At 65.0% G+C, this 25,684-nt stretch overlaps 3 protein-coding genes across 11 annotated transcripts; 1 reads left to right on the top strand and 2 right to left on the bottom strand.

The window, feature by feature from the left end:
* Positions 1–193: 193 nt before the first annotated feature.
* On the top strand, positions 194–14,454 carry IPO4 (importin 4). 3 transcript variants are annotated; one of them, XM_072029749.1, is made up of 30 exons: positions 194–351; positions 446–532; positions 1,035–1,114; positions 1,191–1,232; positions 1,383–1,506; positions 1,909–2,088; positions 2,573–2,638; positions 2,832–2,933; positions 3,017–3,100; positions 3,423–3,581; positions 3,934–3,987; positions 4,515–4,624; positions 5,045–5,153; positions 5,601–5,703; positions 6,114–6,215; positions 6,925–7,041; positions 7,489–7,600; positions 8,161–8,269; positions 8,896–9,005; positions 9,084–9,161; positions 9,840–9,897; positions 10,001–10,094; positions 10,798–10,952; positions 11,269–11,319; positions 11,414–11,530; positions 11,615–11,821; positions 12,587–12,703; positions 13,301–13,396; positions 13,493–13,562; positions 14,273–14,454. In XM_072029749.1, the coding sequence occupies exons 1-30, from the start codon at positions 283–285 to the stop codon at positions 14,434–14,436; spliced, it is 3,126 nt and encodes a 1,041-aa protein (XP_071885850.1). In that variant the 5' UTR covers positions 194–282; the 3' UTR covers positions 14,437–14,454. The 3 variants fall into 3 exon arrangements, with proteins under 3 accessions (XP_071885850.1, XP_071885852.1, XP_071885851.1); XM_072029751.1 differs by lacking the exon at positions 13,301–13,396; XM_072029750.1 differs by lacking the exon at positions 446–532 and having other exon boundaries at positions 268–351.
* Positions 14,416–21,013, bottom strand: REC8 (REC8 meiotic recombination protein). 5 transcript variants are annotated; one of them, XM_072029766.1, is made up of 18 exons: positions 19,612–21,013; positions 19,427–19,495; positions 18,567–18,730; positions 17,469–17,544; positions 17,274–17,385; positions 17,146–17,188; positions 16,987–17,054; positions 16,800–16,887; positions 16,641–16,685; positions 16,159–16,199; positions 15,961–16,074; positions 15,809–15,875; positions 15,648–15,727; positions 15,490–15,538; positions 15,011–15,077; positions 14,848–14,940; positions 14,658–14,764; positions 14,450–14,574 (listed from the first exon to the last, which is right to left on the bottom strand). In XM_072029766.1, the coding sequence occupies exons 1-18, from the start codon at positions 19,665–19,667 to the stop codon at positions 14,480–14,482; spliced, it is 1,434 nt and encodes a 477-aa protein (XP_071885867.1). In that variant the 5' UTR covers positions 19,668–21,013; the 3' UTR covers positions 14,450–14,479. The 5 variants fall into 5 exon arrangements, with proteins under 5 accessions (XP_071885868.1, XP_071885867.1, XP_071885869.1 ...); XM_072029768.1 differs by having other exon boundaries at positions 16,800–16,872; XM_072029767.1 differs by lacking the exon at positions 15,011–15,077 and having other exon boundaries at positions 14,416–14,574.
* Positions 21,014–21,149: 136 nt separating this feature from the next.
* IRF9 (interferon regulatory factor 9) lies at positions 21,150–25,660 on the bottom strand. 3 transcript variants are annotated; one of them, XM_072029776.1, is made up of 9 exons: positions 25,554–25,655; positions 25,189–25,371; positions 24,844–25,021; positions 24,324–24,388; positions 24,188–24,239; positions 24,020–24,109; positions 23,516–23,869; positions 22,494–22,612; positions 21,416–21,502 (listed from the first exon to the last, which is right to left on the bottom strand). In XM_072029776.1, the coding sequence occupies exons 2-9, from the start codon at positions 25,354–25,356 to the stop codon at positions 21,446–21,448; spliced, it is 1,083 nt and encodes a 360-aa protein (XP_071885877.1). In that variant the 5' UTR covers positions 25,357–25,371; positions 25,554–25,655; the 3' UTR covers positions 21,416–21,445. The 3 variants fall into 3 exon arrangements, with proteins under 3 accessions (XP_071885876.1, XP_071885877.1, XP_071885878.1); XM_072029775.1 differs by lacking the exon at positions 24,324–24,388 and having other exon boundaries at positions 21,150–21,502; positions 25,554–25,660; XM_072029777.1 differs by lacking the exon at positions 23,516–23,869 and having other exon boundaries at positions 25,554–25,652.
* Positions 25,661–25,684: the final 24 nt, after the last annotated feature.

The following is a 25,684-nucleotide window of genomic DNA, read 5'->3' as shown; positions in this document are numbered from 1 at the left end:
GAGGTTAAAATGAGCGTTGCCCTTTTAAGAGCGGGGTGGGCCTCTCAGTGTGGTGTTGCCCTTTTAAGACGGGAGACAAAGAAGTGGCGTGGCCCTTTTAAGGGATCCTGTGGGTCCTACCCATTGTTGCCGCCTTAAGAACCCGTGTGGGTCCCCCGCGGCGCCATCGCCCTTTTAAGCGCCACTCGCTCCCGGCATCGCCCCTTTAAGACCCCGGAGCCGCCCCTCCCAGAGCCGCCGCATCCACCGGAAGTCTCCGCCCTGCTTCCGCCCTTTCCCAAGATGGCGGCGCCCGAGCTGGAGGCGCTGCTGGAGGCGCTGCTGGAGCCGGACAGCGACGGCATCCGCCGGGTACCGGCCGCGGGGACACGTGACCGCCACGTCACGCGCCACGTGACGGGTCACGTGCCGAGTCACGTGTCTTACCCCCCCCCCCCCCTTTTAGGCCACCGCCCGCCTCCGCGAGGCCTTCGGCGACCCCCGGGCCCCGGCCGGGCTCGGGGAGCTCCTGGGCAGCGCCCCCCGCCCGCAGGTGAGGCGGGGCCCGGGCCCCCCAGGGCCCCCCGAGCCCCCACGGGGCAGTTTCGGGACCCCCAAGGTGTTAAACGTCGGTTTCGAGGCCCCCCCGGTGCCCACACGGCGGTTTCTGGGCCCCCAAGATCCTAAATGTCGGTTTCAAGGCTCCCCCCGATCCCCATATCTCGGTTTCGGGACCCCCAAGTTCCTACGTGTCGGTTTCAGGGCCCCCCAGATCCCCACATGTCAGTTTTGAGGCCCCCCCAATCCCCTTATGTCACTTTCGAGACCCCCCAGGTCTTAAATGTCAGTTTCAAGGCCCCCCAAATCCCCATAGATCAGTTTCGAGGCCCCCCCGGTGCCCCCACATCAATTTTCAGGCCTCCCCTGTCCAAATTTCGCTGATTTTTGGGGCCCCCCACCCAAATTTGGGGGTTTCAAGGCCCCCCAGCCCAAATTTTAGCCCAAAATTTCAGGGCTTCTCCACCTAAATTTTGTCGGTTTCGGGGCCCCCCCAGGTGCGCCAGCTGGCCGCGGTGCTGCTCCGACGTCGACTTCTGGGGCGCTGGCGGCGCCTGGACCCCGACCTGCGACAGAGGTGGGTGCCGGGGGGGCGGGGCTACGTGGCGGAGGGGGCGGGGCCAACCCCAAGCCACGCCCCTCCCAAATTTCAGGCTCCCCACCCTATTGGCCGAAGCCTTGGAGCGGGAGACGGAGTGAGTACAGGCGCTGGCGGCGGTTTCGAGGACCCCACTCTGAAAATTTGGGCGGTTTTGGGGCTCCCCCCTCCAAATTTTGCCAGTTTCGGGGCTCTCCCTTGAAATCCGCGGTGGTTTCAAGGTCCCCCCTTGTCCCCCCCCCCCCAGGCATGCGGTGGTGGTGGCGCTGGCCCAGCTGGCGGCCCTGGTGCTGCGCCGGGGGGGGGTCGGCTCCTGGGGGCCCCTGGGGGCCTGGGTGCAGGGGGCGGCCCGCGACCCCCGGCGGAAGGAGGTAAGGGCGGTTTCGGGGCCCCCCCAGACCTGTTTTCCCCAGAATTTACCCCAAAACCAGGCGGGAGAGGTGGTTTCAAGGGAGTTTGGGGGAGGGAGGTGGGTAAATGGTGGTTTCGAGGCTCCCCACGCCCCATTTTCCCCAAATTTAGCCCAAAACGAGGTGGGAGAGGGTGATTAGTAGAGGTTTTTTTTGGGTGGGAGGTCCCCAAATGTCAGTTTCAAGGCCCCCCCCCAAACCCATTTCCCTTATTTTTACCATAAAGGGCGGTTTCAAGGCTCCCCACACCCCATTTTCCCCCAATTTTCCCCCATAATGACTTGGGAGGGGCCAGTTTCAAGGGGTTTTGGGTGGGGGGGGGGGTCCCGAAATGTCGGTTTCAAGCCCCCCCCCCGCCCCCAGGTGTCCCTGCTGGTGCTGAGCGCGGCGCTGGAGGACGCCCCCCCGGCGCTGGCCCCCCACGGCCCCGCCCTGGCCGCGCTGTGCCGGGGGGGGCTGGAGCCCGGGGCGCCCCCCACCACCCTCGCCTACGCCCTGCGCGCCCTGGGGGGGCTGGCGGCCACGCTGGGGGACGCCCACACGGTGAGTGGCGGTTTCGGGGCCCCCCAAAAAAAGTTTGGGGGGTTTCGGGGTCTCCTGTGTGAAGTAATGGCGGTTTCAGGGCCCCCCCTATAAAATAATGGGGGTTTCAAGGCCCCCCCCCTATAATTTTAGGGCGTTTTCGGGGCCCCCCCACAAGGTTTTGGTGGTTTCGGGGCCCCCCGGGTTACCCAAACCAGCCTCTTTTAGCCCCAAAGCTGTCTTAGGGACAACAAAACGGCAGTTTCGAGGCCGCTCTTGGCACAAAAATGCTGTTTTTTGCCCCAAAAAGGCGGTTTCGAGGATCCTCGTGAAAACAGTTTCAGGTTTTCTGTAATAGGGGGGTCAAAATAACCCAAATTTGCGACTTTTGGGGTTTTAAATAATAATTTATGGGGCAAAATGCGTATTTTTTTGAACACCGCAAAAAATCGTACTTTTTAATTTAACGAAAAAGTGACTTTTTTTCCCCAAAATCCCCCCCCAGGAGCTGCTGCGGTCGCTGGTCCCCGACATCCTGAGGGCCCTGCGCACCCTGATCGACGCTGATGAGGTGAGTTTTGGGGTGAAAACCCCCGATTTGGGGCAAAAGTGCACATTTTGGGAGCAAATACCGCCGTTTATGTCGGTTTCAAGGCCCCCCCCCTCCCTTTTCTTCCCCCAAAACACCGGTTTCGAGCCCCCCGTGAACTAATTACCCCCCCCAATTAATTAATTACCCCCCCCAATTAACTAATTACCCCCAGGAGCGCGGTGCCGACGCCCTGGAGGTCCTGGACGAGCTCCTGGCGGCCGCCCCCGGGGCCGTGACCTTTGACCTCCGCCCCCTGCTCGACCTCTGCCTGCAGGTGACCCCGGAGGGGGCGGGGCTTAAGGGAAGGGGGCGTGGTCTGAGTGGGCGGTGCCGCTAAGCCACGCCCCTTTTTGGCAGGTGGGCGGGGACTCGGCGCGAGGCCACGCCCTCAGGGCACGGGCACTGGCGACGCTTGGATTCCTCGCCCAGCAGCGCCCCCGGGTGGGTACTGGGAGGCACTGGGATATACTGGGAGGCACTGGGAGGGGATTGGGAGGGACTGGGATATGCTGGGAGGGGACTGGGAGGGGACTGGGGGGGACTGGGAGGGGATTGGGGGATACTGGGAGGGACTAGGAGGGACTGGGGGATACTGGGAGCTTACTGGGAGCTTACTGGTTTATACTGGGAGGCACTGGGAGGGGAGCGGGCCACCCTTGAGCGACCCGGGGGGGGGTCCCAGTGGGGTGGGGTCACCCCTTATCACTCTATACTGGTTTGTACCGGTTTGTACTGGTTCTCACTGGTTCTTACTGGTTCCCAGGCCCTGCTGCGGGGGGGGCTGCTGGGGGTGCTCCTGGGGGGGCTCCTGGGCCCCCTCTGCGCCCCCCCCCAGTGCCCGGACCCCGAGGATGAGGAGGAGCCGGGGGGGGACGATGAAGGCTCCCGGGGGGGGCCCAGCCCCCGCCACGCGGCCGCCCAGGTTTTGGGGCAAATTCCGGCCTTTTTGGGGCTTCTGGGGATGGGAGGGGGTGGGGGGGGTTAAGGGGATAGGGGAGGTTCGGGGGGGGTGGGATTTTGGGGCGTTTTGGGGCGTTTTCAGGGGTTTTGGGGGCTTTGGGGGGGTTTGTTAATTTGGGGGGTTTTGGGTCATTTTGGGGGGTTTCACTTGTTTTGGGGGTTTTACTCTTTTGGGGGGATTTTGGTTCATTTGTTTGTTTTTTTTTTTACCCTATTGGGGGTTTTCTCCTTTTGTTTTTTTTTTCCCCCATTTTGGGGTCTTTTCCCCACATCTTCATTCTGGGGTGAATTTGGCCGATTTTGGGGTCCCGCAGGTACTGAATGCGCTGGCGCAGGGGCTGCCCCCCGAGAAGCTGCTGAAGGAGCTGGTGAGGATGCGTTTTGGGGAGAAAAATGGGGATTTTGGGTCTGGGGGGGTGAAAAAAGGGGATTTGGGGCAAAATCTTGGGGTTTGGGGGCAAAAAAATTGGGTTTTAGAGTAAAAATGTGCGGTTTTGGGTGAAAATCATGGGGTTTAGATTAAAAATACGGGGTTTGAAGTTAAAAATGATGAGTTTGGAGTTAAAAAAGCAATTTTTTGGGTAAAAAAGGGGGGGGTATTGGGTGAAAAATGCAGAGTTTGGGGGTAAAATTCTGGGATTTACGTTAAAAATGTGGGTTTTGGGGTAAAACCATGGGGTTTTGGGTTAAAAACGTGGGTTTTAGGTTAAAAATGTGGGGTTTGGGGGTAAAATGCGAGATTTTGGGTAAAAAAAATGGGCTTTTTTGGTTAAAAACCCGGATTTTTCAGTTAAAACTTGGGGTTTTGGTGCTGAACGGGGAGGGTTCCGTTTGCGGGCGCTGCGTTTTGGGGTAAAAAAGCGAGGTTTTGGTTAACGGGGGGGTGGTCCCGCAGGTGCCGCTGCTGGAGCCGGCGCTGAGGAGCCCCCGGGGCTGGGAGCGCAAGGGGGGGCTGCTGGGGCTGGGGGCCCTGGGCGACGGCTGCGGGGGGGTCCTGCGCAGGAGGTGAGTGGTTTGGGGCGAAAAACGGCGGTTTTGGGCAAAAAGGGGAAACGGAGGGGTTTTGGGGTGATTTCGGGCAGTTTTGGGGCATTTTGGGGTACTTTAATGGGATTTTTTTGGGATTTGGGGCCTTTTTGGGGGGAATTTGGGGCATTTTGGGGTGGATTTGGGGCATTTTGGGGTGGATTTGGGTTTTTTGGGGTGGATTTGGGGTTTTCGGTGGGATTTGTGGAGGGATTTGAGGGGAGATTTGGGGCATTTTAGTGGGATTTGGGTCATTTTGGTGTGATTTAATGGGATTTTGGGGAGGTTTGGGGCCTTTTTAAGGGGATTTGGGGCGTTTTTGTGGGGATTTGGGGCATTTTGGGGGGGATTTGGGGTGGATTTGGGTTTTTTGGGGTCTGACCCCATTCCCCCCCCCAGGTACCTGTCCCCGGTGCTGGGGGCGCTGCGGGGGGGCCTGGGGGACCCCGAGGAGATGGTGCGGGGGGCGGCCGCCTGCGCCCTGCGGAGCCTGGACGAGTGCCTGCAGGTACTGGGAGCACTGGGAGGGCACTGGTGCATACTGGGAGGCACTGGGAGGGGCTGGGAGGGCACTGGGGGGCACTGGGAGGGGACTGGGGGGTACTGGGAGGCACTGGGGGGGCACTGGGAGGCACTGGGAGGGGACTGGTCCATACTGGGAGGGTCCCACGCCATACTGGGATGCACTGGGAAGGCTTGGGGATAGACTGGGATATACTGGGAGCTACTGGGAGCTTCCCAATCCATACTGGGAGGCTTCCAGTTCATACTGGGCCATACTGGGAGGGCTCTCATCCTTATTGGGAGGCCCAGGAGGGGCTCTGGGGGAGGAGTGGGCGGCCCGTACTGGTTCGTACTGGTTCATACTGGCTCATACTGGTTTGTACTGGTTCATACTGGTTCTTACTGGTTCATACTGGTTCTTACTGGTTTATACTGGTTCTTACTGGTGCAGCCCGAGGCGGGGGCGCTGGCCCTGGAGGCGCTGCCGGGGGCGCTGGCGGCGCTGGGGGGGCCCCGGAGCTGGTTTGTACTGGAGGCACTGGTGGAGAGCGCAGGTGGGGGGGGGCCCAAATTTGGGGGGGGGGGTCCTAAAAATTGGGGGGGTCCCAAATTTCTGGGGGGGTGCCAAAATATTGGGGGGGGTCCCTAAAATATTGGGGGAGGGCTAAAATATTGGGGGGTTCCTAAATAAATGGGGGGGTCCCAAAATTTATGGGGGGGTCCCTAAAAATATGGGGGGGGTCCTAAATATAAGGGGGGGTCCCCAAATTTATTGGGGGGGTCCCTAAAATTTGGGGTGGGGTCCTAAATGAATGGGGGGGTCCCCAAATTAATGGGGGGAGGGGGATCTCCTGGGGGGGGAGGGGAGCCCCGGGGGGGTGTCCCCAAATATTGGGGGGGTCTTTGGGGTCGGGGGGGGTCTCCCCCAAGGGGGGGTCCCCCAATTTTTGCCCCCCCCCCCCAGGCGAGGGGCTGGAGCCGCTGCTGGAGCCGCTGCTGGGGGCGCTGCTGGGGGCGCTGGGACCCCCCCGCACCGAGCTGGCGCTGAGCGCCCTGCACACGCTGGGTGAGCCCCAAAATCCCCCGAAACTGCCCCAAAATCAACCCCGTGTGGCCCTGAGTACACCAAAAGGGTGAAAAACGGCACCAAAATGGCCCCAAAATGGGCAAAAATGGCCCCAAAATGGTCAAAAACAGCCCTGAAATGGCCCCAAATCAACCCAAAATCAACCCCAAATGGCCCCAAATGCCCCAAAATACCCCAAAACGGCCCCCAAATACCCCAAAATGGTCCCAAATCTGCCCTAAATGACCCAAAATATCCCCAAAATGGCCCTGAAAAGGTCAAAAATGGCCCCAAATGGCCCCAAGTACACCCAAATCAACCCCAAATGGACCTAAATACCCCGAAATTGCCCCAAAATCCACCCCATGTGGCCCTGGATACCTCAAAATGGCCCCAAAATGGTCAAAAATGGCCCCAAAAGGGCCCCAAATCAACCCCAAATGGCCCCAAGTACCTTGAAATGGCCCCAAAATGGTCAAAAGTGGTCCCAAATATGCCCCAAATGGCCCCAAATCCACCCAAAATGCCCCCCAAATGCCCCAAAATGGCCCCAAATGGCCGCAAAATGGCCAAAAGTCGCCCCGAAATGCCCTAAAATGGCATAAAATGGCCCCAAATCCTTTCCTAGGACCCCAAATCCCCCCCGTGACCCCATAACCCCCCCGTGACCCCCTGACCCCCTGACCCTATATCTGACCCCAAACCCCAGCGGGGGCTGCGGGTCCCCTCTTGCAGCCCCACGGGGGTCGCATCCTGGCGGCTCTGAGCCCCCTCCTGCAGCCCCCCCAGGACCCCCCCGGCCGCGCCCTGACCCTACAGGCCCTGGGTGAGTTTTGGGGTGAAAAACTGCGGGTTTGGGGTTTGGGGTTTGGGAGGGGTTTGGGGTTTGGGGGGGAAAAGGGGTTTTGGGGAAAAATCCTGGGGATTTGGGGTTTCGGGGGGAAAAGGGGTTTTGGGGGGATTTGGGGTTTTGGGGGAATTTGGGGGGTTTTGGGGTTTCTGGGGAAAAAAGGGGTTTTGGGGGATTTTGGGGGAATCCTGGGGATTTGGGTTTTGGGGCACATTTGGGGGAATTTGGGGGGTTTTGGGTCTTTGGGGGGGGGTTGGGGGAGCCCCAAAATGGGGGGTCAATGGGATTTGGGGCCATATCGGGGTTTGGAGCCCCCCCAGCATTTTGGGGCGGGATCGAGGGATTCGTGAGGGTTTCGGGGGTGGATTTTGGGGCGGATTCCTCTCTTTTTGGGGCCCCCTGACCCCCCTGTGCCCCCCCCAGAGGTTTTGGGGGCGCTGGGGGGGGCGGTGGCGGGGCCGGGGCTGCTGCCGGGGCTGGAGCTGGCGCTGAGGCTGGCGCAGGAGGAGGACGAGCCCGAGGGGCGCCGCGTGCTGTGAGTGCCCAAAATCCCCCAAATTCACCCCAAAATAACCCTCTGACTCCCCTGGTTACACCCAGGTACCCAAAACCCCCCAAAATGGCCCCAAAAGGGCCATAAAATGGCCCCAAACACCCCAAAACTGATGCTCTGATACTCACAGTTAACCCCCAGGTACCCAAAATCCCCCAAATTTGCCCCAAAATGTGCCTTGGATACCCCTGGTTACCCCCAGGTACCCAAAACCCCCCAAAACAGCCCCAAATGCCCCAAAATGGCCCCAAAATGGCCCCAAACGCCCCCAAATGGCCCTCTGATACTCAAAGTTAGCCCCCATGTGCCCAAAATCCCCAAAATTCACCCCAAAATATCCCTCCGACACCCCTGGTTGTGCCCAGGTAGCCAAAATACCCCAAATTCACCCCAAAATGCCCCCCAAATAGCTCAAAATGTCCCCAAAATGCCCCTCTGATACTCACAATTATCCCCCCAGATACCCAAAATCCCCCAAATTCCCCCAAATTCCCCCCAAATCCCCCTCTCCTCCCCTAACCCCCCCCCTTTCCCCCCCCCAGGTTCTCTCTGGCTGCGGCCGTGGCCGAGGCGCTGGGGGAGGGGGCGGGGCCACTGCTGCCCCCCCTCGTCCCCCTCCTGCTGGGGGCCCTGCGCCGGCCGCCCCCCCCGGTGAGTCCCCAAAAACACCCCAAAAACCTGCCCGGGACCCCAAAAAATGTCCATGGGGGGTCTTGAAACCCCCAAAATGTGCCTTGGGGGGCCTTGAAACCCCCAAAAGGGCCTTTGGGGGGCCTTGAAACCACCAAATCCCAATTGGGGGGCCTTGAAACCACCTAAAGGGGCTTTGCGGGGGGTCTTGAAACCCCAAAAATGTGTCCTGGGGGGTTGGAAGCCCCAAAAAAGTGTACTGGGGGGGGTCGGAAACCCAAAAATGTCCATGGGGGGGCCTTGAAACCCCCAAAACCCAACCGGGGGGAGCCTTAAAACCGCCTAAAAGTCCTCAAAACCCCCCAAAATGTGTCCGGGGGGGCCTCGAAACCCCCAAAATTTATTTGGGAGGGGACTAAAAACCCCCAAAATCCTCTGGGGGGGCCTCAAAACCCCCCAAAACCCCACAAACACCCCCAAAATCGCCCTTTTTTGCCCCAAATCCCTTTTATCGCCCTTTTTCTGCCCCTTCTCCCTCCCCAAAATGGCGGCCGGGGGGCGTGGCCTGCCGGGGAGGGGGCGTGGCCTGCCGAGGATGGGGGCGTGGCCTGCTGACGGGGGCGTGGCCTCGCTCTGGCCCCGCCCAGGCGGCCTCGGAGGCTCCTGATTCGTTCCTGCTCTTCGATGACGACAACGACGAGGAGGGGGCGGAGCCAATGGACGATGACGTCAGCAGCGAGGAGGAGGAGCTGATCGAGTGAGGGGGCGGGGCTTGGGGGAGGGGGCGGGGCCACGCGAAGCCACGCCCCCCCTCCTGGCTGACCACGCCCCCCAGGGTGGAGGTGGGCGGAGCCTACGCGGCCGAGGTGGAGGACGCCTGCGAGGCCCTGGGGGAGATCGCGGAGCACAGCGGGTAACTGGGCAAACTGGGAGGGACTGGGACAGACTGGGAGGGACTGGGAGGGGACTGGGAGGGACTGGGATAAACTGGGAGGGACTGGGAGGGGACTGGGAGGGGCTGGGAGGGGACTGGGATAAACTGGGAGGGACTGGGATAAACTGGGAGGGGACTGGGAGGGGCTGGGAGGGGACTGGGATAAACTGGGAGGGACTGGGATAAACTGGGAGGGGACTGGGAGGGGCTGGGGGGGATTGGGGGAGGACTGGGAGGGACTGGGAGGGGACTGGGATAAACGGGGAGGGCTAGTGGGCCATACTGGGGGTTACTGGGTCATACTGGGAGGCACTGGGGCCATACTGGGAGGCACTGGGGATGTACTGGGAGTCACTGGGTTGCAACTGGGAGGCACTGGGAGGGCTTGTGGGGCTAGTGGGCCATACTGTGGGTGTACTGAGGGGTACTGGGTCATACTGGGAGGCACTGGGGATGTACTGGGAGGCACTGGGTCATACTGGGAAGCACTGGGGCCATACTGGGAGGCATTTTACTGTACTGGGAGGCACTGGGATGGGACTGGGGGCTGGCTTGTCCATACTGGGAAGCCCCTGGGGCCATACTGGGTGACCCCTGGGGCCGTACTGGGCCTTACTGGTCCGTACTGGTCCTTACTGGTCTGTACTGGTTTCCCAGCGCCGCCTTCCTGCCCTACCTGGACACCAGTTTGGAGGCGGTGATGGGGCTGCTGGCGGTGAGGCCCCGCCCCCTTTCTGTGACGTCACACCTGGGGGCGATGACGTCACGCCCTAGCGATGATGTCACCGCCCCCTGATGACGTCATCGCCCCCCCCCAGTTCCCATTGGCCGACGTCCGCGCCGCCGCCTACCAGGCCCTGGGCAGCCTCTGCCTGGGGGCGGGGCGAGCGCGAGGCCACGCCCCCAAGGAAGGTGAGGCCCCGCCCACAGCCCCCGGGTTGGGGCATTTTGGGTGGATTTGGGGGTTAATTTGGGTGGATTTGGGGTAATTTGCAACAATTTGAGTCATTACGGGATGGATTTAGGGTGGATTTGGGGCATTTTGGGTCCTTTGGGGTGAATTTGGGCCATTTTGGGGTGGATTTGAGACAATTTGGGGCCGTTCGGGTGAATTTGGATTAATTTGGGTCATTTGCGGTGGATTTGGGTCATTTTGGGTGGACTTGGGGCCATTTTGCGTAAGTTTGGGGCTGTTTGGGGCTGTTTTGGGTCATTTTGAGTGTATTTGGGGCCATTTTGGTTGGATTTGGGGCCGTTTTGCGTGCATTTGGGGCCATTTTGGTAAACTTGGGGCCATCTTGGGCCATTTTGTATAAGTTTGGGGCCGTTTTGGGTCATTTTGTGTGGATTTGGGGCCATTTTGGATGGATTTGGGGCCGTTTTGGGTCATTTTGTGTGGATTTGGGGCCATTTTGGATGGATTTGGGGCCATTTTGGGTAATTTTGGGTGGATTTGGGGCCATTTTGGATGGATTTGGGGCCATTTTGGGTAATTTTGGGTGGATTTGGGTCAATTTCCCTCAATTTTGGGCACTCCAGGACGGCTCGGGGTGTCTCGGGCTGGGTGTGGTGCCTCCTTTTGGGTCTAATTGTGGCGATTTCGGGTCCCCCCCAGCCCTGCAGGCGCTGACGCGGGCGGTGAGGGAGGAGCCGGGGGCGGGGCCGGCGCGGGGGGCGCTGGGGGGGCTGGGCCGGGCCCTTGGCTCCGCCCCCCCGCCCGAGCTGCTGCCCGCCATTGGCTGCCTGCTGGCTGACGTCATCGCCGGGAAGGTGGGGGCGGGGCCTGGGGGCGGGGTTTAGAGGTTGGGGGCGGGGCTTAGGAGAAAGGGGCGGGGCTTGTCTTAAAGGGGCGGGGTCTAATGATAAATGGGCGGGGTTTAAAGGGAAGGGGGCGGGGTTTAGGGGCAGGGGGCGGGGCTTAGAGCAAGGGGGCGGGGTTTAAAGGTAAATGGGGCGTGGTTTAAAGGAAGGGGGCGGGGTTTTAGGCTGGGGGTGGGGCTTAGAGGAGGGGGCGGGGCTTGTGGGCAGGGTATAGCCCATTTTTTGGGCCATTTTGGGTCAATTTCTGCTGATTTCCGCCCCGCAGATCTCCTGCCTGCAGCCGGGCGCCGAGGAGGAGGAGGAGGGGGAGGAGCAGGTGACGTGGGCGGGGCCTCGGGGGGGGGGGGGTTGGGGGCGGGGTCAGGTGACTGGGGGGGCGGTCACGTGACCCGGAAGTGCCCTTCCCATAGGTGGAGGCGGCGGCGGAGCTGCGGGAGCTGGCGGGGGAGGGGCTGGCGGCCATGGCGGGCGGGGCCGGAGGGGGCGTGGCCTTCGCCGCCGCCCTGCCCCCCATGCTGGCCTGCCTGGTGAGGTCACGTGATTTAATTTTTGGGGGTGGGCGGGGCCTGGTGACGTCACCACCCTGACCCCGCCCCCTTTTTTTCGGGCAGCGCGGCGACCTCCCGCAGCGCTCCTGGGCGGCCGCCATGTTGGGCGAGGTGGGCGGGGCCCTGCTGGGGGGCGTGGCCCCGGCCCTGCTGCCCCGCCTCGGCCCCGCCCTGGCGGCCGCCGCCCTCCGCGACCCCCACCCCGAGGTGCGCGGCAACGCCCTCTGCAGCCTGGGCCGCCTGGCCGCCAACGGGGCGGGGCAAAGCCCGTATCCATGGCAACGGGGGCGGGGCCGGGACGGGCGCCATGGCAACGGGGTGGGAAAGGGGCGGGGCTGGGCTCGTTGCCATGGCAACCGGGCGGGAGGGGAGGGGCGGGAGGGTGGGTGCCATAGCAACCGGTGCTGGGGGGAGGACACGCCCCCTGGTTGCCTAGCAACCCCCTTATAGGAGTGAGGCCACGCCCCCTTCTGAAGCCACGCCCCCCTGTTGCCATAGCAACCACTGTCCAGGAGGAGGCCACGCCCCCCGGTTGCCTAGCAACCGTTAATGGCTCTCCTGGCCACAGCCCCAGTCCCCTGGCCACGCCCCCTGGTTGCCTAGCAACCCCTTATAGGAGCAAGGCCACGCCCCCCGTTGCCATAGCAACCACTGCCAGGGAGGAGGCCACGCCCCCTTGTTCCCCTGGCCACACCCCCCGGTTGCCTAGCAACCCCCTCTGGGTTCTAACGGCTCCCTTGGCCACGCCCCCTGCTTCCCTGGCCACGCCCCCTGTTGCCATAGCAACCCCTGCCTGAGAGCAGGCCACGCCCCCTGTTGCCTAGCAACCCCTGCCAGGGAGGCCACGCCCCTTTCTTCCCCCGGCCACGCCCCCTGGTCACCTAGCAACCCCTTTAAAGCCACCAGGCCACGCCCCCCGTTGCCATAGCAACCCCTTTAGGCCCCTCCCCCGTCTCCTAGCAACCCCCGAGGCCCCGCCCCCGTTGCCATGGCAACCCCTTTAAGCCCCGCCCCTTTTTCCTTGACGCGCTGGGGGCGTGGCCGGGGCTGGCGGCCGTGCGGGAGGCGCTGGGCAGGGAGGGGCCGGGGAGGGCCCGGGACAACGCCTGCGGGGCCCTGGCCAGGCACGGGGCCGGGCTGACGGCCAGAGAGGTGGGCGGGGCCTCAAAAAGGGGGCGGGGCCTCATGGGGGGGGCGGGGCCGCAAAGGGGGAGGGGCCTGGAGGGGGTGGGAGGGGCCTAAGGGGGGTGGGAGGGGGGAAGGGGGAGGGGTTGTGGGGGTGGGAGGGGCTTAAAGGGGAAGGGGAGGGGCTTAAGGGGTGGGGGAGGGGCTTAAGGGGAGGGGCTTACAAGGGTGGGAGGGGCCTAAGGGAAAGGGGTTTGGGGGAGGGGAGGGGCTTGGGAGGGAAGGGGGAGGGGTTAAAGGAAAGGGGGAGGGGTTAAAAGGGGAGGGGGAGGGGTTAGGGCAAAGGGGAGGGGCTTAAATAAAGAGGGAGGGGCCTAAAAGGAGGGGGAGGGGCTTGGGGAGGGGTCTGGGGGGGAGGGGAGGGGCCTAAAGGTGGGGGAGGGGGTGAGGAGGGGGCGTGGCTAAGCGGGAGGGGCGTGGCTAACTGGGAGGGGGCGTGGTTAACGGCTGTGGGCGTGGTTTAAGGGCTGGGGGCGTGGTTATGGGTGTAAAGGGGGAGGGGTTACCAGGAGGGGGCGTGGCTAACTGATGGGGGGCGTGGTCTCCCCTGGCCCCGCCCCCCAGGCTCTGTCCCTGCTGCTGCCGGCGCTGCCATTGGCCGAGGCGCTGGAGGAGGGCGGGGCCGTGGCCGAGTTCCTGCTGGGGCTGCCCCCAGAGGAGGTGGGCGGGGCTTAAAGGGGGAGGGGGCGGGGCCTGAAGGGGGCGGGGCTTAGCGAGGGGGCGTGGCTTGTGACCCCTGGCCCCGCCCCCCCGCAGCTGGAGCCCTTCCTGGGGGAGCTGCCCCGAGCCCTGGGGGGATTCATCGGCACCGGGACCCTGCCCGAAGGTGGGGGGGGGGAATCTATGGGGCTGGGGGGTGTGGGGAGGGGGAGATGTGGGGCTGGGGGGGGTGGGGTGGGAGCTATGGGGCTGGAGGGGGTGGTTACGGGGCTGGTTGTGGGGTTTGGGGGTGGTTATGGGGCAAAGGGGGTGGGTGTGGGGCTGGGAGTTATGGGGCTGGGGGGATCTATGGGGCTGGGGGGGGGCTATGGGGTGGAGATCTATGGGGAGATGCGGGGCAGGGATGGATCTATGGGGCTGGGAGGTGTGGGGGGATGTGGGGCAGGAGCTATGGGGCTGGGGGGGTGTGGGGCTGGGAGATGTGGGGTGGGATCCAGGGGGGTTATGGGGGGCAGGGATCTATGGGGCAGGGATCTATAGGGTGCAATCTATAGGGAGATGTGGGGCTGGGGAGATCCATGGGGCTGGGAGATGTGGGGTGGGATCCATGAGGGTTATGGGGGGCAGGGATCTATGGGGCTGGGGCCTATGGGGCAGGATCTGTGGGGCTGGGATATATGGGGCAGGAGGCTCTGGGGTGGGATCTATGGGGTGGGATCTATGGGGAGATGTGGGGCTGGGGGGATCTATGGGGCAGGATCCATGGGGGTTATGTGGGGCGGGATCTATGGGGCAGGGTGGGGGTGGGCGGAGCCTAACAAGGGGCGTGGCCTCCCCTTTGTGGGCGTGCCCCTCCCTCGCTGTCCCCGCCCCCAGGGCTGGAGGTGGGCGTGGCCTCGCTGCTGCGCCAGGCCTGGGGGCGGAGCCCGGAGCTGGTGGGCGGGGCCTTGGCGCAGCTCCCGCCCCCCGACGCCGCCCGCCTGCGCCACGCCCTGTTCGGCCCCGCCCCCTCGGTGACGTCATCCACAACCAACCAATAAAAGACGAGAGTGGGCGGAGTCACGCGGAGGCCACGCCCCCTTTTTATTCCTGCGGGGGGGGGCGGGGCCCAGGGCGCAGCCCAATGGGAGCGAAGGGGCGGGGCTGGGCCAGCCGCAGCCAACCGGCGGCGCAGAGCTCTGCGGGGGGCGGGGCCAAGCGTTAGGGGGCGGGGCTTAGCGCGAGGCCACGCCCCCTTTAAGGCTTGGCCCCGCCCACTCACCCAGCGCCACCCGGAAGAGGCGGGCCACCAGCGCGCGGGGCGGGGCCGGGGGGAGGAGCCCCAGAAGCTCCGCCCCTTCCGGCCGCCACGCCCCCTCCAGCAGCAGCCTGCGATTGGAGGAGAGGGCGGTGACGTCACCATGGGGTCTGGGGGGAGGGGGGGAAGGGGGCGGGGCTTGCTGTCACGTGACCTGCGCAGGGCGGGGCCGGCCAATGGCGGCAGCTCCGGCTCCGGGACTTCCGGCAGCTCCGGGAGGGGCGGGGGGGGCGGGGCCAGCGTGGGGCTGGGGGGGAGGGGGCGTGGTCAGAGCAGGCCACGCCCCCCGCTGGCCACGCCCCCCGCCTGTCACTCACCGCCGCTCCTCGGGCGGGGCCAGGGGGCGGGGCCGGGGCTCCTCCTCCGGGGCCTCCAGGGACACCTCTGGGGGGCGGGGCCGTGAGACCCACAGCGACCCCATAGGGACCCATAGGGACCCATAGGGACCCCCCAGACCCATAAGTGCCCCATAGGGACCCCATAGTGACCCTATAGAGCCCCATAGAGACCCACAGCGCCCCATAGCCAGCCCCATAGCACCCCATAGGGACCCCATATGCCCCATAGAGCCCCACAGCCACCCCACATCAACCCATAGCTGCCCCATAGTGCCCCATAGCCACCCCATATGCCCCCATAGCACACCACATCACCCCATATAGCCCCACATATACCCCATAACCACCCCATAGTGCCCCATAACTGCCCCATAGCGCCCCACACCACCCCATACTGCCCCATAGCCGCCCCATAACCACCCCATATCCGCCCCATAGCGCCCCACAGGGGGTCTCACCCGAGGACAGCACCACCGGCAGGCTGGGCTCCAGCGCCTCGCGGGGCACCTGTGGGGCAGGAGCTGTGGGGCACGGCCCCCCTGGCCCCATAACCACCCCCCGGGCCCCATAACCACCCCCTCTGCCCCATAACCACCCCCCAGCCCCACAACCTCACCTCCACCTCGCTGGGCAGCTCCACGGGGCCAGGGCGGGCGCCGCGGCCCCACAGCTCCCGCAGCTCGGGGGGCAGCCACCCTGTGGGGCACAGTGGGGGGGCACTTGTGGGGCTGCCCCACAGCGCCCCATAAGTGTGGGGGGGGCAGGGGGGGCGCTCACCGATGGTCGGGGTCTGGAAGAGCTCGGCCGGGGGAAGGCGGCGCAGGGAGGGGGGCTCCGGGATCACCTGGGGGGCGACCCACGGATGTGTGGGGCGGCCCCATAGGCCCAGAGGCCTGCCCCACAGATCTATGGGGCCGCCCCCCACTCACCAGGGGCTGGCAGTGCGCCTCGGGCTGCAGCAGCAGCGCCCGGAACTCGGCCTGGGGGATCTGGGGCTGGGGGTCGCTGTGGGGCAGCCGCGGGACTTTGCGGCGCCGGGGGGCCTGGGGGGGGCACGAGCCGTCAGTGGGGCAGCCCCACGGCGCCCCCCCGGCCCCACAGCGCCCCCCCCGGCCCCACAGACTCACCTCGGGGGGCAGCACGCCGGGCTCCTCGCGCACAGGCGGAACTGGGGGGCAGGCGTGGGGCGGGGTGAGGGGCTGCCCCACAAGTGGCCCCCTGCCCCATAAGTGGCCCCCCAGCCCCATAAGTGGCCCACAACCCCACAAGTAGACCCACAAGTAGCCCCAGCCCCATAAGTAGCCCCACAAGTGACTCCCCTGCCCCACAAGTAGCCCCTCTGCCCCATAATTAGCCCCACAAGTAGCCCCATAAGTGGCCCCCAGCCCCCCAAGTAGCCCCTGGCCCCATAAGTGACCCAGGAGTAGACCCCAGCCCCACAAGTAGCCCCACAAGTGGCCCCCCAAGTAGCCCTTCAGCCCCCGAAGTAGCCCCCCTGCCCCATAAGTAGTCCCCCAAGTGGCCCCACAAGTATCCCCTCAGCCCCATAAGTGCCCCCCCAGCCCCCCAAGTGCCCCCCCAGCCCCCCAAGTGCCCCCCAAGCTCTCACCGTGGGGTGGTGGCAGCTCCCTCGGGACCTCCGCGACCTCCTCCACTGTGGGGCAGCAGCAGCGCCGTGGGGCTGAGCCCCCCAAGCGGCCTCCCCCAGCCCCACAAGTGCCCCCCCAGCCCCACAAGTGCCCCCCCCGCCCCACAAGTGCCCCCTCACCGGTGGGCAGGAGCTCGACCTCGGCCTCGCTCAGCAGCTCCAGCTCCCGCGGCGTCACCTCGGGCAGCTCCTCCTGCGCCCCACAGCGCTATGGGGCAGCCCCACGGCGAGCGCCCGCGCCCCATAACTTGTGGGGCGCCTCCCCCCGCCCCCTCCCGGCGTGCCCCATAACTTGTGGGGCGCCCACCTCCAAGGCCGGCACCATGGGGGGCTCGGGCTCGCGCAGGGTGATGATCTCGGGGGACACCGTCAGCTCTGTGGGGCAGGGATGTGGGGCAGGGATGTGGGGCAGGGGGTGGGGTGGCCCCACAAGCGCCTGCCCCACACTTGTGGGGCTGGGACTCACCGGGCAGCTCCATCGGGGGCAGCTCCTCCTCCAGGCGGGGGAGCTGGGGGGAGATGGGGGCGGTGTGGGGCGGCTGTGGGGCAGTTATGGGGCGCTATGGGGCGCTGTGGGGCGCTATGGGGCCGTACCTCCATCAGCTCGGTGGGGCTGGGCAGCGGGGGGGCCATGACCCCAAAGAAGGGGTCCGGGGCCAGCTCCAGCGTCGCCATCAGGGCGCGGGCGTCGGGCAGCAGCTGGGGGCTGGGGGTTGTGGGGCGGTTATGGGGCGCTGTGGGGCGCTGTGGGGCGCTGTGGGGCAGGCCGTGGGGCGGGCGCTGTCTCACCGCCGGGGGGGGCTGATGTCGATGTTGGGGGGCGGCTGCGCCCGGTTCAGGCGCTCCAGGACCTGCGCGGCCTCCTCTGGGGGGCAGAGACACCCCGTGGAGACCCCACAGCGCCCCATAGCGCCCCATAGCGCCCCATAATCACCCCACAGAGCCCCATAGCATCCCATAGACACCACACAGACCCCATACCTGCCCCATAACCCCATGTAACCCCCCTATAGCCCCAATATAACCCCTATGACCCCCCAATACTCCCCAGATAACCCCCCTACAACCCCCCAGCCCCCTGCCGTGACCCCATATGACCCCATAACCCCAAAATGACCCCGGTATGACCCCGATATGCCCCCATAACCCCCCATAACCCCAATCTGACCCTATATGACCCCATACGACCCCAATATGTCCCCTTATGACCCCGTATAACCCCCCATAACCCCCTTATAACCCCTCCCCTGCCCCCCTATAACCCCCCCTGACCCCATATGATCCTATAACCCCCCCCATGACCCCAATCTGACCCCATATAACCCCATATAACCCCCCATAACCCCCCCATATCCCCCTATAACCCCCCTATAACCCCCCCAGCCCCCTCCCCTGTCCCCCTATAACCCCCCCTGACCCCATATGACCCCATACCCCCCCCATTTCCCCCCAGACCCCCCCTATAACCCCCCTATAACCCCTCCCAGTCAACCCCCTGACCCCACAACCCCAATATAGCCCCATATGACCCCAATACACCCCTATAACCCCCCTATAACCCCCCAATACTCCCCCAATACCCCCCTATAACCCCCCTGACCCCATATGACCCCGTACCCCCCCCATAACCCCCCCATAACCCCCCCATAACCCCATATAACCCCCTATAACCCCTCCCAGGCCCCCTATAACCCCCCATAACCCCAATCTGACCCTAGATGACCCCATACGACCCCAATATGCCCCCTTATGACCCCATATAACCCCCCATAACCCCATATAACCCCATATAACCCCCTTACAGCCCCTCCCCTGACCCCATACTCCCCCCATACCCCCCCCATACCCCCCCCATAACCCCCTATAACCCCCTATAGCGCCCCCTACCGGCGGTGTGCTGGCACTGCCTCCCGTACACCCTGGCCAGGCCGAGCTGCAGGAGGGCGGCCAGGTACAGGGAGCAGCGGGGGGGCGGGGCCCCGGGCGGGGGGGGCGGGGCCAAGGACCCGGGGGGCGGGGCCGAGCCCAGCACAAAGCACAGCAGGGCCGCGCTGGGGGCGGGGCCAAAAGGGGGCGGGGTCAGGGGGAAAAGGGGCGGGGTCAGGGGGCCATAGAGCCCTATAGAGCCCCATAGGGACCCCATAGACCCCCATAGCCCCCCCCAGACCCCAATAGACCCCCTATTACCCCCCATGACCCCCCCAGAACCCCATAGCCCCCCCCATAGACCCCCCAAATCCCCCCATAACCCCCCTTTAGGGCCCCCTAGACCCCCATAATCCCCCCATATCCCCCCCAGAGACCCCATACCCACCCCAAAACCCCCCCATAGCCCCCCCATAGACCCCCCAAACTCCCCCAATTCCCCCCAGTACCCCCCCTAACCCCCCCACCCCCCAATTTTCCCCAAATCCCCCCAATTTCCCCCCAAATCCCCCCATCAACCCCCCAAATACCCCCATAACCCCCCCATAGACCCCCCAAAACCCCCCATACCCCACCCCCAGCCCCCCCCAGCCCCCTACCCACCCCCAACCCCCCAATTTTCCCCAAATCCCCCCAATTTCCCCTAAAATCCCCCCATAAATCCCCCAAATCCCCCCATAAACCCCCCATAGACCCCCCATAGACCCCCAATAACCCCCCCAATTCCCCCCACACCCCACCCCCAACCTCCCCCAACCCCCCCCAGCCCCCCACCCCCCCAATTTTTCCCAAACCCCCCCGAATTTTCCCCAAATCCCCACCATGTCCGGGGCACGTCCACGGCCATCGCCTCCCGGCGCAGGAGACGGGAGCTGCACGTGGCCGCCAGCCTGGGGGGGGCGGGGCCAGAGGGGGGAGGGGGCGTGGTCAGAGCCCGGGGGGGCGTGGTCAGAGCCCGGGGGGCGGGGCCTCGGCTATAAAAGGGCCGCGGGGCCCCGCCCCCTACCAGATGGTGCCGAAGCAGCCGGAGCGGCGCTGCAGGACCTCGGGGTGGTAGAACATGGCGGGACCCGAAAAGGCAGGATTTTCACCCAAAAATAGGGGGTGGGGGGCGAATACAGAGCACAGGGAGGGTCTCGAGGGGCTGAGCGGGGGTTTGAGGCCGGAAAAAGCGGGGTTTTAGCCCAAAAAAAGGCGGTTTTAGCCCAAAAGGAGGCGGGTTTAGCCTAAAAGAGGCGGTTTTAGCCCCAAAATGATGTGGTTTTAGCCCAAATCCGCCGCTTTTCACCCCAAAACCGCCCCCAAACCCCTCTGTTTTGCCCCAAACCCACCAATTCTGATCCCAAAACACCGGTTTTTCACCCCGAACCGCGAGTTCCAGCCCCAAAACCCGGGTTTTTAACCCCAAAAAGGGAGGTTTTGCCCCAAACCGCCGCTTTTCACCCCAAAAAACGCCCCCAAACCTGGCTTTTTTCCCCTAAACCACCCTTTTTTCCCCCAAAGCCTCTAGTTGTAGCCCCAAAACCCTTGTTTTTAGCCCTAAAACCCGGCTTTTTTGCCTCAAACCGCAACTTTTCAACGCAAAACCGCGAGTTTTAGCCCCAAAACGGGATTTTTTGCCCCAAACCGCCGCTTTTCACCCCAAAACCTCCCCCAAACCCGGCTTTTTTTCCCCTAAACCACCGGTTTTTCACCCAAAACCGCGAGTTCTAGTCCCAAAACCCTTGTTTTTAGCCCCAAACCGCGAGTTTTCCACCCAAACCCGCGAATTTTAGCCCCCCAAATCCAGATTTTTACCCAAAACCGCCGCTTTTCACCCCAAATCCGCCCCTAACCCCCTCCTTTTTGCCCTGAATCCACCAGTTCTGCCCCCAAACCCCGATTTCTGCCCCAAAATCCCTTTTTTTGCCCTAAAATCCACCTTTTTTCCTTAAAACCCCTCAAAACCCGCAAGGCTTTGCCCCCAATCCGGGCTTTCTGTCCTAAAACCCAACTTTTTCACCCCAAACCCGCAGAGTTTTGCCCCGAATCCGGTCTCTTTCACCCCAAAACCACCCCGAGCTGCTCCGAATCCCTCTTTTTAACCCCAAACTCGCCAAAAAGCCGCTTTCAGCCCCAAAACGCGGCGCCCCCCCCCTCCCCAATTCGCTTCTTTCGGCCACGGAGCCGGAATCGAGCTAAAAACTGAGGTAAAAAGAGTCTAAAAGTGGCCCAAAAGCGCCGGGTTTCGCCCCAAAACCCTCCGCTCAGCCGCGCACCGCCGCCTCCTGCCCCTAATTAAACCTAATTAGCCGTAATTAGCCCCAATTAGCGCTAATTGGCCTTAATTAGCGGTAATTGGCCTCAATTGGCAGCGAGGTCCCAGCCCCGGGGAGGCGCCGCCGGCGCTGTGCCGGAGCCCCGCGGCCGCCCGCTTTTATACCCGGCGCGGCGACCAATCAGCGAGCGGCTCGCCTCAGCGCCGCCAGCCAATCAGCGGCGGAGCTGCCGGCGCGCTGACCCCGCCCCCCCTCCCCGGCGCGGCGGGAAAGGCGGCGGCCAATGGGAGCGCGCGGCGCCTCAGCGGGCGGTTGCCATGGGGACGGCGCGGCCAATCAGCGCGCGGCGCCTGCTGGGCGGGTCACCACGGAGACAAGGCGGCCAATGGGCGCGCAGCTCGGTTCCCATGGAGACAGCGCAGCCAATGGGAGCGCGCGTCCTCACGTGGGGGCGGTCGCCCTGGAGACGGCGCAGCCAATGGGAGGGCGCGGCGCGGATTTGGGGCGAAAACGGCGGAAATCGGGCAAAAACGGAGAGAATGAGGCCAAAAATGGAGCAAATCGGTAAAATCCGGCAGGGTTTTAATTGGCGGGATCCGGCGCGGGGCCCAGGAGGCGCTGGGCCAGGGCCTGCTCCAGCTGGGGGCGGGGACAGAGACGGGGGGGGCGGGGCCTCAGCCGGAAGCCACGCCCACAGGGGAGGCCCCGCCCACCCCATAGGGACCCATTGGGACCCATAGGGCCCTATAGGGACCCATAGAGACCCCATAGAGACCCCATAGAGACCCCATAGTGCCCCATAACCTGCCCCATAACCTGCCCCATAGCGCCCCCTAGAGACCCATAGAGCCCCACAACCACCCCATAGAGACCCATAGAGACCCCATAGCGCCCCATAGCGCCCCACAGTGCCCCATAGCGCCCTATAGAGCCCCATAGAGACCCATAAAGCCACCCTATAGCACCCCATAACCCCCCATAGCACCCCACAACCACCCCAGTGCCCCATAGAAACCCCACAGTGCCCCACAGTGCCCCATAACCAGCCCCATAGCCCCCCATAGTGCCCCATAACCCCCCCATAACACCCCTTAGGGACCCCAGAGTCCCCCATAACCACCCCATAGCTCCCCATAGTGCCCCATAGAGCCCCATAACCACCCCATAACCCCCCATAACCCCTCATAGAGCCCCATAGCGCTCCATAACCACCCCATAACCCCCCCATAGAGCCCCATAGCACCCAATAGGGACCCCATAACCACCCCACAGTGCCCCATGACCACCCCATAGCCCCCCATAACCCCCCATAGCTCCTCATAGAACCCCATAGCTGCCCCATAGCCCCCATTGCCCACTATAACCCCCCCCAGTGCCCCATAACCCCCCCATAAAGCCCCATAGCGCCCCATAACGACCCCATAACCCCCCATAATCACCCTATAGTGCCCCATAGAGCCCTATAGAGACCCATAACCCACCCTATAGCACCCCAGAGAGCCCCATAGCCCCCCATAACCCCCCATAGAGACCCCATAAACACCCCATAACTCCCCATAACCACCCCCACCCCCCCTCCCCCCGTAGCCCCTCCCCCTTCCAGGCCCCTCCCCCCCGAGGCCCCGCCCACCTGTAGCACCGCCCCCTGGGCGCTGGCCCCGCCCCCTGTGCGAAGCTCCCCGGGGGTGGCCGCCAGCAGCACGCGGTGCTCGGGGGGGGGGCCCAGCCCCTGGCGGTGCCGCTGCAGCTCTGGGGGGGGAGAAATGGGGTTAGGGGGTTTGGGGGGGGTTGGGGGGTCTCTATGGGGCTCTATGGGGTCTCTAGGGCTGGTTATGGGGGGTTATGGGGGGCTATGGGGGGTTATGGGGTGGGCTATGGGGATGGGTATGGGGGGTTATGGGGGGGTTGGGGGGGTTATAGGGGGTGTGATGGGGGGCTATGGGGTCCCTATGGGGTGCTATGGGGCTCTATGGGGGGTTATGGGGTGGCTATGGGGTGCTATAGGGCTGGGTATGGGGGGTTGGGGGGGTTAGGGGGCGCTATGGGGCGCTATGGGGGGGCTGGGTATGGGGGGTCTGGAGGGGTTATGGGGGGTTATGGGGTCTCTATGGGGCTCTATGGGGTGCTATGGGGCTGGTTATGGGGGGTTATGGGGGGTTATGGGGGGGTTATGGGGTGCTATGGGGGGTTATGGGGTGGGTATGGGGGTCTCCGGGGGGGTTTATGGGGGATTATGGGGGTCTAGGGGGTCCTAAAGGGGGGTTATGGGGGGATAAGGGGGGTTGTGGGGTGGGTATGGGGTTCTGGGGGGGTCAATGGGGAGTAATTGGGGGTCTATTGGGGTCTATGGGGGGTTATGGGACACTGGGGGGGCGCTATGGGGGGGTTATGGGGCTCTATGGGGTGCTATGGGGCTGGTTATGGGGGGTCTGGGGGGGCTCTGGGTGGGTTATGGGGCGCTATGGGGGGCTATGGGGCAGGTTAGTGGTCCCTATAGGGCTCTATGGGGCTCTATGGGGTCCCTATGGGTCAGGCAGTCCCTATGGGGACCCCCATACCCCTCAGGCCCCGCCCACCTCCCTTAAACCCCTCCCCCTCCCTTTTAAGCCCCGCCCCCTTTAAGCCCCGCCCCCTTTAAGCCCCGCCCCTCACCCTCCCGGAAGCGCCGGCTGTCGAAGGCGGCCACCAGCGGCTCCTCCCCCTGGGGCCAGGCCCCGCCCCCCGGCTCCCCGGCGTGGGGGGCGCTGAGGGCGAGGCCCCGCCCCCGGGGGCGTGTCCTGAGGAAGAGGCCCCGCCCCCCGCTGGCCACCAGCAGCCCCCGGCCCAGCCCCGCCCCCAGCGCCTCCAGGGCCGGGGGGGGCGGGGCCGGCACCAGGAGGCGGGGCAAGGGGGCGGGGCCGGGGGCGGGGCTGCCGGCGGCCAATAGGAGGTACTCGCCCGCCGGGAGCCACGCCCTCCAGGCCAGGGCCCCGCCCACCCAGAGGGAGACGCCCAATGCCGCGTCGCCTGGGGGGAGAGGGGGCGGGGCTTAGGGAAAGGGGGCGGGGCTTAGGGAAAGGGGGAGGAGCTTAGAGGCAAGGGGAGGGGCTTAGAGGGAGGGGAGGGGCTTGGCGGCGAGGCCACGCCCCTTATGTTAATGAGGGGGGCGGGGCTTACCTTCGGCCGGGGGGAGGGGCTCCGGGCTGTCCAATAGGATGGCGAGCTGGCGGGAAGGGGGCGGGGTCACGGCAGCGGGAGGGGGCGGGGCTGTGAGAAGGGGGCGTGGTCAGCGCGAGGCCACGCCCCCTTCACTAAGCCACGCCCCACGCGTTAGGCCACACCCACCTGGGCTCGGCTCCGCCTCCTCCTCCTCCTCCTCGGGGCTGGGGGGCGGGGTCTAAAGGGGGAGGGGGCGGGGTCATTGTGAGGCCACGCCCCCTCCAAGCCCCGCCCCCTCCCCCTTCAGGCCCCGCCCCCTCACCGCGTCATCGCCGCGTGGCTCCGCCTCCTCCTTGCGCCCCTTGGAGCCGCGCCGGGGGGCGGGGCCTGGGGGGGAGAACCCGGAAGTGGGCGGGGCGAGCGAAATGGCGCCGCCCATAGGGCGAAACCGGAAGTCCGTACAGGCAAACCGGAAGTCCGTACGGGAGACCCGGAAGTGAACCCGGAAGTGGGGATGGGGGAAATCGAAAATGAAACCGGAAGTGGTGGTGGGGGGTGCGACCGGAAACGTGCCCCCCCATAGAGTGTATAGAACCCGGAAGTGAGACCGGAAGTCCGTACAGTAAACCCGGAAGTGAAACCGGAAGTCGGTGTGTTGAGTTCAAAAGTGAAACCGGAAGTGCCACGGGGAGGTGCGCACCCCCTTTAAGCCCCCCCCCGGGAACCAAAGGACCCGGAACCAAGGTTCCGCCCCCGGGATTTCTGCCCCTATAGCCCCTCCCCCTCACCTCCCGGCCCCGCCCCCTCCCCGCCGTTGGCCCCGCCCCCCCGTGGTGACGCACCGTTGCGTGGTGGGCGTGGCCCCAGCAGGCGGTACACCTTGTAGGGGCGGGGCCCGTCCAGGCGGGCGCGCTCGGGCACCTCCTGCAGCTCGGGGCTCTTGTGCAGGGCGCAGCGCAGCCGGGTCTTGCAGACGGCCGGGCCCGGCGGGGGCGTGGCCCCTTTGTACTCCGCCCACGCCTGTGACGTCACCACCCCCGGGGGGCGGGGTCACTCGGGGGGCGGGGCCACGCGGGGGGAGGGGATTCCAGAGGGGAAAAGGGGGGGAAAAAGGGGGTGGGAGGGGAGAGGAGGGGGCGTGGCTCGCCCTGGTGGGGGCGTGGCTTGCACTGGGGGGGCGTGGTCACCTGGCAGAGGGCGGCGGCGGCCCCGCCCCCGGCCCCGCCCCTTCCGGCGCGCTCCCAGGGCACCCTGAGGGCGCTGCGGGCGGCGTCGTCGAACTCCAGCCCCGGGAAGCGGCCGCTCTGCGCCTGCGCCAGCAGCCAGGGCAGGAGGCGGCGCCGCCCTGACGTCATTTCCGCCGGAAGCGCCTGCAGCAGCGACCCGGAAGCGCGCGATGAGAACCCGGAAGCGGCGCCGCGGGGCTCCGGGGAAGCCCCGCGGGGATTTTGGGGCGATTTGGGGCGATTTTGGGGTCCTGGGGGCGATTTGGGGGTCCCCTGGGTGCCGTTTCCCCCCCCTTTCCCCCCCTCCCGCCGCCTCCGCCGCTCACCGCGCGCGCCGCCGCCGTCACGTGACGCCGGAACCCGCCCCCGCCACGTGACCTCCCCGCGCCCCGCCCCCAGGCACCACGTGACCGCTCCTCCCCCCTCCCCGCGGCGCAGTAACCACGTGACTCAGGCG

This window comes from Anas platyrhynchos, chromosome 31 (genome assembly GCF_047663525.1).
Source record: "Anas platyrhynchos isolate ZD024472 breed Pekin duck chromosome 31, IASCAAS_PekinDuck_T2T, whole genome shotgun sequence".
In the NCBI taxonomy this organism is placed as follows: domain Eukaryota; kingdom Metazoa; phylum Chordata; class Aves; order Anseriformes; family Anatidae; genus Anas; species Anas platyrhynchos.
Note: the sequence above shows the minus strand (reverse complement) of the source record. Positions and strands in the feature narration are given on the sequence as shown.